Below are 12,235 nucleotides of genomic sequence, written 5' to 3'. Positions count from 1 at the left end.
GACAGGCCAGTGGGGTGAGGCTGCTCGGATCTTCTAGAATTGTGAGTCAAGTGATTTTCTTTTGAAGTTATTGTTCATCTTTATTCTCATAATTAAAAAAAACATTAAAATTTATATATAACAACCCATATATATGTATATATACACACATATGTACACATATATATGTGTGTGTATATATACATATATGTGTATATATATATATACATATATATGTATATGGCTTATTATGAACTGAAATGCTCAGTAAAAAGCTATGCCTGTGTTGAAGATTCCACCAGGCTGATGGATTGATTAGAACTTTGTGTTTGTGGAGAGTTGAGATGTTAACAGAGTCCAGATCAAACTATGTTGGGCTCCTTCTTAGCTTTCCTTACTAGCAATCTACGGCCCCCATCTCTGTGTCTGACCTAGAATCCCTGTGACTGTCCCGTGAACCCTTCTAGGATATAAACAGATCACTACTTTCTACCAATGCAGTGCTAAGAAAGGCGTCAGATTCTGCCCATGCGTTTGAAAAGTGCCTGGATCTGTAGCTCTCCTTTGTCCTATTATTATGAAGACTCCATGAAACTGTTACCACATTGAACCTGGCATTTGATAGCTGCATTCCTAGGTTATATAATAGCTCACATCTGGCTTTAGAGCAGTGAGTGGCTCTCAACTTTCCTAAGGCTATGACCCTTTAATACATGTTGTGATGACCCCCCCCAACCATAAGATTATCTTTATTGCTACTTCATAACTGTGATTTTGCTACTGTTATGAAACATAATGTAAATAAATATCTGACAGGCAGGATATTTGATATGGGACTCCTGTAGAAGTCCTTCAAACCCCAAAGGCGTCATTACCCACAGGTTGAGAACCACTGCTCTAGAATAAATTCTCTCTTCTTCCCTTTGAGATGAGAGCTAAGTTTTGGGTTGACAGTTACCCTGTGATGTTTTGATGTACAGCTACCAATAAGAAAGACAACTTCTGGGATGTCCTAGATTTAATTACTGAAGGCCAGGGGATGAAGAGAAGAAATGAAGAGGGGCTGATTAGTAGCAAACTGTAGGCTTAAAGGCACAAAAGCCCTGCTTCAGTAGCTACCATTTCTCTTCCTATGGGATATTGTGAGCTGAAGGTCACAGGGAAGAGCCATACCTGTGGGCTGGTGACCTGTCACAAAGCTTCCCCTTCTAGGAGCCCGCATCTGTGGACTAGTAATAAACCCTCTGATTGGTAGCACTTGGGATGATATATTAGTTTCTCAGAGCTTATTAAAAGTGACATTATTCATCACTGCTCTTGAGCTCTGCTGCTGGTAGTTGGGGGACACTGTATTTCTGGCTGCTATCTGAGCTAATCAAGAGATGCCTTGAGAGGCCTGTGGTAGTGACTCAGTGAGCAAGCGAGCTTGTGTGTGACTGTGAGGACCCAAGCTCTTTTCTATCCCTGTGACCATTTTACTTTGGGTTAGGGTCCAGCAGTGGGGTTGCTGGATCACAAGGCAAGCATTATATATTTTAGTTATTTATTTTAGTTGTTAAGGAATTTGCACGTAATGCTATAATTTGCATTTCTTTTTTTCTTCTCATTCTCCATGTAAAGTGCCAGCATTCATTCCTGTGTCCTTTGCCACTGGGCATTCCACATGGAACAAATTCAGCTCATTGTGGCTTTGAGTCACTCTCCTTGACGATCAGTGATGTTCACCTTGTGGCTTTGGGTCACTCTCCTTGACCATCAGTGATGTTCACCTTGTGGCTTTGAGTCGCTCTCCTTGACCATCAGTAATTTTCACCTTGTGGCTCTGAGTTGCTTTCCTTGATGATCAGTGATGTTTCCCATGGTGCCACACACCTGTCATGTGTTTGCTCTTTTTTTCTTTTCCTTTTTTTGAGAAGTATCTGTTTAGGCTTGTTCCCATTTTTAAGAAGGTTATTATGATTACTCTAGATCTCCTTATATATTATTATAAAACCACTTCTTGTTAGATGCATAGTTTGAAAATATTTCTCTCATGGTTTTAGTTTGTATCTTCATTCTTCTGTCTCCTGGTGTAGAAGGTTTTCAGTTTGCTGTTAGCTCATTTGTCACTTTTTTAAAAAAATTTCCTTTGTTTTCTTATTTGGTTCTTGGCCATCTTGGATTCCTAATATATTTCCCCTCTCTTTGCTTCCACTCCTTTTTATGTGGTAAGAGATGGAAGTTCAGTCTCACTCTCTTGCATGGTCTAGCCTGCTCTGCTGTGCCATTGACCCATGTTTTATGTCAGCTGCATGTTTCAGTTCTTATAGCTTTGCAGTGTACTGTCAAGTGAGATGATATGATGATGTAGCTTAAGTTCTTTGGGCTCAAATTTGCTTCATTAATGTTTTTGATTTGGCTAGTGTTTTTGGTGCTTCCAAATGTATTATATGGTCTTTTTCTAGATATAGGAAGGAAACCATTGCTATTTTGGTTGGGATTGCACTGGATCTGTAGATTGGATAACTTTTTTGTTACTGTTTTCTGTTTCAGTCATTTCACAGTTGCCATGTAGAAACAATCCTGATTTCGGCCAGTTTTATGTCTTGCTCTGCAACCATGTGGAGCTCACTTATTATTACATGTTGTTGTTTCATTTTGTTATTTTTTTTTTTTGGTCGAGTCTTTGGGGTTGTCTAAATATAAGCTCACATTATTTGTATTTTCTGCTTTTTTATTTCTCCATGCCTCATCTTGGAAAGTTGTACATTGACAGGAATTTGTCCATCTTTTTTTTTATCAACTTTTTGTTGTTCATAGTCTCTCATGTTTTTATACTTTATGAGTTATATCTCTTTTCTTCTCTGTTTTTGTGTTTGATTCCTTTATCTTTTCCTTCATTATGTTAAGTTTGTTTTTGGAAAGACCAACTTTTCTTTTTACTAATGGTTCCTATTTTTTCCTTTAATTTCTCCTCTGGTCTTTATTTTTGCCTTCTATTAACTCTGAGGTTCACACTTACTTTTTTCTTTCTTTCATGTACAATGAATGATATGTTTCTTACTTAAGAACCTTCTTTCTCTTCTTCATCACCTTCTCTTTTCCTTCCTATATCCCTCCCTCTGTCCCTCCTCTCTCCCTCCTTTCTTCTCTCCCTCCTTCTCTCTCTCCCTCTTTCCTTCCCTCCCTCTCTCCATTCTTCCACACTTCTCTCCCTCCACCTCCCTGTCCCTCCTTTCCTCCATCCCCCTCTACTTCCCTCCTTTCCTCTATTCCCCTTTCCCTCCCTCCCTCTCTCCCTCCCTCACTTACTCACTCCCTCTCTCCTTCCCTCCTTCCAGTTTTCTTCCATTTTCTTTGTCCCACAGGTTGGAATTGTTTTGTTTCTGTTATAATTTAAAGACATTTAAAAATTCTTTACTTCTTATAATCTAGGAGTTTGTTGCTTAGTTTCCATGAATTTGTAGTTTCCAAAGGTTTTATTAAATTTTCTTTATAGTTTATTGCAATGTGATTGGCAGAGATATGTGGGGTTATGAAAATTGGTTGAGATTACTGGGGTCTATCATCATATATATGACTTCTTGCAAAGAATGGTCCATGTGCTGTTAAAATGTGTATCTACAGCAGCCAGTAGGAATGTTTGAGCTGCTAAGTGTGGAGTGCAGGTTCTCTCTGTCCATTTTTTGTTGGTTTCTCTGTTTGGATGCCATGTCTATTGTGGAAAGTAGGATGTTAAAACGACTGAATTAGCATTGCATTGTGGTCTCTCTATTAACATTAGTTTTATATTCTTCAAGGATGGGTGTGTGTATATATACACATCCCTTTCTCTTGCTAAATTGACGTTTAAATTTTTTTTTAAATCACATAAAATAGCCTTCCTTGCCCATTGTCACTGACTCTGGTTTGAGGTGGATTTTCGCTGATCTGAGTGCAGCTGCTCACACTTTCCTTTGGGTTCTATTTCCACAGAATGTCTTTATCTGCAGTGGTCGTGTTTGTGTGACAAATGACTTGAGGAAATACTTGTTTCACCTCACGGTTTCAGAGGGATGGGTGAAGATGTGTACAGCAGAGAAGAGTTCACATCATCATGCACCAGGAAGCAGGGACGCTTGGAATGCCAGTGCTCAGTTGGCTCTCGTGCTTTTCCATTGCATCCGGACCTCCATTGTCCATTGTCAGGGATAATGACATTCATGGTCAGGCTAGGTCTCCCCCACCACAGTTTAACCTGGAAACATCCTCATAGATATACCCAGGTGTATGTCTTTCTAACCTCCTATGTGATTCTAGATCCAGCTATGTGCATAATGAAAATGAGCTACGACACCATCCTGTCACCATCCTTTCATATATATCTTTAGAAGTGATTTTCTCATAAGCAGCATATAGTTGGCTCTTAGGTTCTAATGCAGCAGTAAGTAGGGGACAGGACCAAACTAATGCTATGGTATGGTATGTTCGTGGCAGGAGACAGCTATAGCTGTAGTTGATGCAGGTTAGGCTACAAATCTATCCCATTGGAACCTCAGTTCCAGAGTGGTCCAGAGTCTTCATTCAGGAGCACTAGCTTGGATGGAGGATCATGGCGATCTGTCCAGCTTGGTTTTCTGCTCAGTCTTGAATCCCAAGTCAATGTACTGTGCTTACTTCCCTGTCTCTAGCATCTGCAGTCTTTCCCTACATTCTGCTTCCTGAGGCCACAGGAAGATGGTGAAAGTGGTCCATGGGCCACCAAATCAATGCTTGTGGCCACTGGATCAGGGCAGAGAGCATAGACTCTATACCAAGGCTGGAAGTTGGTTTCAAGTTTTAGGGCAGAATTCAATGCTCTTTCCCTTCCACGGGTGGAAACGTCATTCCCATGTTGTGCCACCTGTTGCTGGAAAAGTGACGACATAGGCAATTTTTTGTCAACGTGTTTTTTTCCACTATATGATAACAAGATCCTGTGCTCTCTCATCTGGCTTTGTTAGCTCTTATAAAAGTGGTTTTAAGGTGAATAGACCTGTTTAAGATGTTTCTGTGAGGAGACGACTGTGGAGGGTTTTAGCCCACTACCATCTTTTTAAGCTTTTCAACCTTAAGTATTTTGTTACAAAGATATAAAGCATGGTCCACCTCCCAGGGCTTCTGGCAGCTTTGATGCAATCTCTAAGGGCTCTGGGACTAGCTTTCAGGAAAGGAGGAAGATGATGTCCAAATGAAGATTAAGACACTGTGGAGTACCAGGTCTTCTGGGATGGGAGCCCTCTGCCCCACTCATGTCCAATGGCAGCAGGAAAACCATGTTACCCAAACTTGAAAAGTAGAATTGTAAAGAGTGCTGGGTAAAAGCCTTCTAGAACATTCTCACAGAATCTTCAGGCTGGTCCTGAGGCACTGTTTTCCTCTTTGGCTCCAGCCCTCAGGGAAGAGCCTGTCTATCCTTTTGTTGTTGTTGGAGGATTAATTTCTGCTTCTCTTCCTTCAGTGATGAGAGATACAAAGTATGAAATCAAAAGGGCCCCCTCTCCCTTCTAGGGTGTTCTACGGAGACTAAGAACACTGGGGTGTGCGTGTGCGTGACAGGCCACTTCCACAGCCAGTTCCACAAGACAAGTACCCGGGTAGCAAGCAGTCATCCCCATAACCTTTAAGGCTGGAGGTGGCTTAATAAGGAAAAGATAGAATCCTCCCTCGCTGCACACAGAGCCCCATTCCTCCCTGAAACAGTAAGACACCCAGAGCCAAGGGGTTGAAGTCCTTGTTTATTGTTGCAGCAATTCTTATACAGACATTAGCGTTCAGTTAAATAAGGAGATAGCACATTAAATACATCACAACCCCAAACCAGACAATTGCCGCCACGGCACAAAGAAGGGGAGGGTGGGTCAGGACCGGTGACCAGACTGTCAGAGGAAATACATTCAGTGGGTGTGCAGTATCAACATTCCAGGCTCACGTGTAGATATATTTTATTTATATATATTTATATTTATATATAGAGATCATTGAGTTTTGTGTATACAAAGAACAATATTGTTACAAATACAATACTATACTTCTCCCGATGTTTTACAGTAAGCGCTAATGCACCCTTTTACAGAACAGGGGTGCGGGTACCCCAGGTGCTGTGCTAAGTATGTACAAGAGATTTCATTCCCACACAGTCATCACACACTGCCTTAGATGGAGGGAAGAGAAAATCAGGGTTGTGTACTCAAGTGGACCCTAATCAGGGAAGGAGCAGACAGAGGTGAAACTCAAACTCACAGGAAGCCTGGTGAAGGGGAGAGTTGAAACATCAGGAAGAGGTGGCCCTTGGTTGTAAACATTGGTGACAGCTACACCAGTGGGTGGAGAGACCTGAGCAGGGCTCTGTGGGTGGGTTTTCATCAGTGTGCCACAGGGAGCATTGGTGTGGGCGGGGCTGCAGGAGGAGGGAGGGGGAGCTTTGGGGGAGGTAGTAGGTTACTCTGGACTCCCTGAAGGCCAATGTTGATGGGCAAAGTTCAGAAAGCAAACCCGTGTGCTCTACTCCCCCCTGGAGCCTGCTGTGGGGAAGGAAGGGATCGCTCAGGAAGTGGGCTCCGGCCATGGATCTGTGAGGCTTCCCTCCTCTCAGGAACTCAAGGCTGATGGTGGCTCCCTGAAATGCTCCGGAGGAGGAGGCAGAGGCAGAGTGGGTTCTAGTGCAACCTCATTGGACTTGGGGTAGGGGTGTGTGGATCTGGGAGCCTGCCCCAAAGCCAAGTCACCAGCGTGTTCCAGCTGAGTGAGCAGAGTGGCTTTGTGCCTTGCATTTTGAGGAAGGTAGCTCTGTCTGTGTGTAGTCGGCCCCACTATTGAGAGCAATGAGATATTTACATATGTAACTATGTATATGAGGATGCTAGACAAGACCTGACTCCAAGTGTAACCATTCAGTCTGATGCTAGTAGAGGAAGAATATGCTGCAGAAGGGGGCCTGGGCCAGGCTCAGACAGCTCTCCCTCTGGGAGGGAGGACCCTCCCTTGACACAAAAGACTAAGTAATCCTTACAATCATGCCAAACTGTTAGTTCCCTAGGAGAGCTCACAAGAGAAGCTTTGCTTCTTAGCCCCTCTTGAAGCTTCCACAGTTCTTGTGCAATGAATGGAAAGCATTCTCTCTGTCCTCCTTCCCTGGGGTGAAGACAATTCATTGTGATTACTGGGCATGATGACTTTGGTGTCTGCCCCCCCCCCCATTGGTCCCAGGTTAGCCTCTGAGGTCCTGCTTCTGCCTTCCTGCCCAGGTGCTTGGGCACCTGCCCATAGTGGCCACCCTGGGTCAGACAGACATAAACCTGTCAAGTGACTTTACCAAGGTTCCCAATGTTCCTCTTTGTCCTACCCATCCTCTCTGGCAGAGGAGAGATGGACCACACCCTTCAGTGTGTGGTGATGTTAGATACCTGACAGATCAGTTATTTCAGGAGATGTGAATAAAACCCAAGCCATGGCTCCTGGTCTCCACATTTGCTGGGGTTTGACCTTGGGCCTGGTCATGCAGGAGCGTTCTGTTAGATACCTTTAAAATCAAGCGCAGACGACCTGGCTCCTGTGGTCCCAACTCCACACAGCTCTTGCAGCAGCAGGCCCGGTCCTTCTTAGGCAGCTGTTTGGATAGCCAGTGGTCTCATATCACTGGGACTTTTTGTGCTAGAGTAAAACTGAGGGCTCACTGCAGATCCCAGCAAGCACTGGGCTTTCCTGAGTTTCTCTAGACATCTCATGAAGTCAGAGACCCCAGGGGTTGGCTGTTTCCCACCATGACTGAAGCCTCCTGTTCCTTCTCTTGTTCTATTCACATCTCTCCCTCCTCCAGATATCTCTCTTCCCTCCACAAATCCATCCTCCCCAGTACTGCTCACTGAACTCCCATTTCCAAAGACATTAATATAAATATCCCAGATGCAGAGAACAGGAATTATATTCATACTACAAAATATATTAGTTTTTCTTCCTCTATCTCTGAGGTCATCAATGAAACAAAAACAAAAACAAAAACTAGCCACATCCCACGTGGAAACAAACTGCTCTTTGGACCAAGAATAAGAGGAGGCTGGCTCAGAATGATATTATTAAAACACATGGACTAGACTGAGATGTGGTCCAAAACATGAGGCATCTGATGGAGACATCAAGCCTTCCGTACCAGCTGCAAACTCCCAGAGCTACAAGACAGTAGAGAATGTTTCTGGAGCACAGTTGGGGATTCCTAGGCCCACCACCAAGTGCTAAGTCTGCCTGATTTAGTGGCTTATCATTCTAGCCTTTGAAATATCCTATCCTCACTAGTAGTGGTGACTGGGCCCGGGCTTAGCCTTCGGGCAGGGAAGCATGACACTAGGGTACCTACACCACAGTTTGTCCCTCAAGAACCTCCAGTGTGTACATGGTGTGGGGGAGTCTGGGAGGGAACTCTGAGCCAACTGCAATAGAGAAGGCCAGGACAGTGTCTTTCTTAGGACAAAGCTGGCCGCTTTCTGCCTATGTCAACCTGCTAGGGGAAGGGAATCTTCCAGAGAGGTGCTGGGGGTTCTCCATGGGGTTTGTGTGCTAGGTTTTTAGCCTGCTTCAATGCAGGTAGAGGGCAAATGAGGCACTGAGCAGGGCTCCTGTGTATATGTGTATGTATGCAGAGGGTGCGGGTGTGGGTCTCATGTACACGTAAGTGCCTATGCAAATGCATTAGAGGATAGTACCTGCCTGTGATTATCCTCCAACTGGTAACCTTGGACAATCTGGGGAACCTCGGAGGCACTGGGACTTGCCAGAGTCTCTGTGGTCTCACAGCAGCCTTGTCCAGGGTGTCGCTTCCTCCTTTCTCAGCAGTTAGGCCTGCATTAGCACACCCATTCCAACTAAAAGAAACCATGGAAGAGATTTAAAACTGACTCAGAAATTCTGGGCAGAAATAATGTACAGGGCCCCCAACTACAAAGCAGGCAGTGGACATTCTTAAAGATGTGGGTTTTACAGATGGTCCACGCGGTTACCTGTCACCAACTATCTTCCCATCAAGTGAGGTGAGGAGGGCAGAGAGATCAGCAACTGAGTTTCAGGCACTGCTCAGTCACATTTTGTGCTGCCTCTGGGGGCTCCTTCCAGGAAGGATGTGTCTGTTGGGGAGGTATGAAGCCTCCTTGGGCAGTAACGACCACTTTCAGATCCCCCAAAGGCCCTCCACCATGATCCCAGGTAGATGTTAGCTGCTGTCCACCCTCAAGAGAGCACACACAAAACTTCCTGGTATTAAGGAAGGAACAGAAAAAAAAAACAACCAAACAAACTGAAGAGAGACAGAGAACAAAGAGGTCCTTGCCAATTCTTCTCTTCCTGTGTAAGACCAAATGTTGGGCGTGAAAGGGGAATGTCTCAGTGGACACACGGATGCAGCACAAGAAACACAACCACGGTGAGGAGAGTCCTCCATGCATGCTGCCACGCCACGGAGGTGTGGCTCAGATGTAAACGGGCTGCTCCTGGGCCGTCAGCAGTCTGTACATGGCTGCTGGCATTGTCTTCATGTGGATCTGAGGGTAGAAAGCCATGTTAGCTGGGGCTGGAGTGGGGCCTCAGTTAGGGCCTCTCACTATACACGGTTTCCAAGACTGGCCACCCTTGGCCTGGGGAACTGGGGGACCTGACTGAAGCCCACAGGCTTTCTAGAAAGTTGCGGGAACTCTAAATGGTAAGGAGGATATGGGTAAGGCTTAGTTTCCCAGTTAGAGGCTCCAGCTTTTACAGCCCCTTGAAAGATACAGAAGGGATCACTGGAAGACGGACTCTGGTTTCTGGCAGCCTGCTTTCTTGGCAATGTGGGAATGCCAGCCCATCTAAAACTGCTCAGCTGCTAAAGCAAGAGAGCAGTCCCAGAGATATAGTTAGGACTGGATGTGAGCCCATGCCAAGTGCTGGGGGATACTGACTTGATGGGTCTTGAATCTAATTTTTGTCTTCTAAGCACACTGGCTGGGATTAGTTGGGGGAGGATGAGAGAATCTGGGAGCCACAGAGAGCAGTAACACCAAGTGGGCATTGAAGGGAAGGTAGCAAGGGAGGGGGCGTTCTACCAGCCAGGTCTGAGGCAGAGGGGGTGCTTACTAAGGAGCATCTAGGGAAAGGAGGCTCTAGAAGGTTCCCAGCAAGGCTGGCATGGCACCAGGGGCACACACAGCACCTCAACCCTGTTCAGCCCGGGGCTTTATTCCTACCTCCCCTACAGCATTGGAGAGGATGTGAACAATCTTCTCATGTGGTGTGGCTACGACACTCTGGCCGTTGATTTCGATGATCCGATGTCCCACGCGGACGCCTCCTCTCTCAGCTATTCCCCCTCTCATGAGGCTGCAGATCTACCAGGGGCAAACATCAGGTTACACCTAATGGGCAGCGTCCTACCTTAGAACCACGGTCTTCTCTGGGACCCTAGTGCCCTAGCATGCACACCCCTGAGAAGCTGACGTAGTGAGGCTTGGGCCGTGTAAATCTTGCAGGTTCTTCTTATGAGCAATGGGTTCTGTGGCCTGGTGTGGAGCTCAGTGGTTGAATGTTTTAACTAGTGTGACAGATCCTGTGTCTGATCCCTAGGACCATATATTCAGTGGCAGCAAACGTAGGCTCTGTAGGTCCACCTGGCTGCCTGTGCACCAACCAGCTTTGCACGGGGGATATGGCAGGTGTGACCTTACTAGTGTCCTGAACTCTGACCACTTTCTGTCCTTGTTGGGCCTGTCAGCTGGTGGCCAGTGTTTCAGTCGGCTCTCCACAGTCACAAGCAGGCTCACCCAGTTTGTAGCCTGTACTTGAGGATCATTACTGCACGATCCAAAGAGGCACCAAAACCTGCTCTGTCCCATGGTGTGGCTTGTGGAGAACAGCATGTCCTGTTCTTCTTGACTTGGTGGTCCCTGGTGGCATGGACGGCCACTGCATAGGGTTAGGCCGTGACCACTGGTGAATGAACCCTCCAGTACAGGGTGAATGAATGAAGTCAACCAGTACAGGTTGGCTTACTTCTAACTACCACACTTGGCAAGTGTGTGGTATACGGACGTGGTAAAGCGGACTTGACATTACAGGCTGTGTGCATTTATTCACAAGTTGATGCCGACAAGGCCTGCAGCAAGGGAGTTCAGTGCTTCTGGAGTAAGTGGGTCCTTCTGGCTCTAAGGGGCTCTTAGGTCAAAGCGTTCCTCAGCTGCTTTCCACATTGGAGATAAGACCAAGGGTCTAGGCCAGGGCTGTGGCTCATTGGTAGAGCGCTTGCCTGGCATACACCATCCCCAGACAAACAAAATCCCAAGACCTAGTCAAGTGAAATCTGAGAACCCCAAACCTCTTTACTGAACCCATAGATGAAGGGAATGGGCCAGCTGGAAAAATATTCAATATATCTCCATCTTCATTTGTTATTGTATTTTGGAAAATGGTGTGGCGTGACTCGTACTTACAATTCCATTCTGCACGCTGAAACCCAGCTGGTAGCGAAGGTCCGGCCTCCTTATTAGCACAGTGGTCACTGGGGGGCACCTCACGATGTTCAGCTTTACTCGGGCCTGGTTCTTTAAGCCCTGAAAGCATGAGTTAAGTACAGTGGAGATGGTGACCACTCAGTCGGGCAGAGGAAAGGAAAACAGATGTTGCCCGACCCAGAGGCTGTACCCAGACCTGCAGGCTTCTGAAGATCTCACTGCTACCTGCAGTGCCTGAGCTGTCCCCATGAGGCCTTCTTGGAACCCATCCAGTCTGTGGGAGATGGGTGTTCTATGGATGGCATCTTTGCTTTGGAAAATGGACTGTGTCAAGGGACTGGGCAACAGTACAACTATAAGGAAGAGTTACATGTGCTTAAAGGTGAGGGGTGTGCACAGTTGGTAGACCCCCATGGGACACAGGCCTCTTCCTCTACAAGGCAGACTCTAGCTGTGGCTCCTAACAAAGTCAAACATACACATCCCAGCAAGCAGCTCATCCACACAGGTGGTTCTCTCTGGTCTCTGACTCTTCTTCCCCATTCTATGTCTAGAGAGATTGTCTAGCCCGTGGATATTGCCCCCATAGCTGGATGCTCCAGGGAGTATCTGCCTCCTTGAGATGTGGATTGTGAACAAATGAAACATGGAGACTGTATATGGGTTCATCCTTGGTTGCCTGCCCTTCCTCTAGGTCAGAATGAATTATAGAAGAAAAGCTGGCCTTTAATGATGAACAGAAAACAGTTTTTATTTTTATTTTTCAGAATCTGTTTGGAGCTTTCTAC

The 12,235-nt window shown here is 45.9% G+C and overlaps 1 protein-coding gene across 3 annotated transcripts in view; it reads right to left on the bottom strand.

Moving 5' to 3' along the window:
• Positions 1-5,694: 5,694 nt before the first annotated feature.
• Apba1 (amyloid beta precursor protein binding family A member 1) overlaps positions 5,695-12,235 on the bottom strand; it is a 207,773-nt gene continuing 201,232 nt past the window's right edge. For all 3 annotated transcript variants that reach the window (XM_031389964.1, XM_031389963.1, XM_031389962.1), the window contains 3 exons: positions 11,427-11,546; positions 10,188-10,328; positions 5,695-9,506 (listed from right to left, as the gene is read on the bottom strand). In XM_031389964.1, the coding sequence (XP_031245824.1) occupies positions 9,435-9,506; positions 10,188-10,328; positions 11,427-11,546 (333 nt within the window). In that variant the 3' untranslated portion in view covers positions 5,695-9,434. The remainder of the gene's footprint in view (positions 9,507-10,187; positions 10,329-11,426; positions 11,547-12,235) is intronic.

Source organism: Mastomys coucha, unplaced genomic scaffold, assembly GCF_008632895.1.
Source record: "Mastomys coucha isolate ucsf_1 unplaced genomic scaffold, UCSF_Mcou_1 pScaffold21, whole genome shotgun sequence".
NCBI lineage: Eukaryota > Metazoa > Chordata > Mammalia > Rodentia > Muridae > Mastomys > Mastomys coucha.
This window is presented reverse-complemented; position numbering and strand designations above follow the sequence as displayed.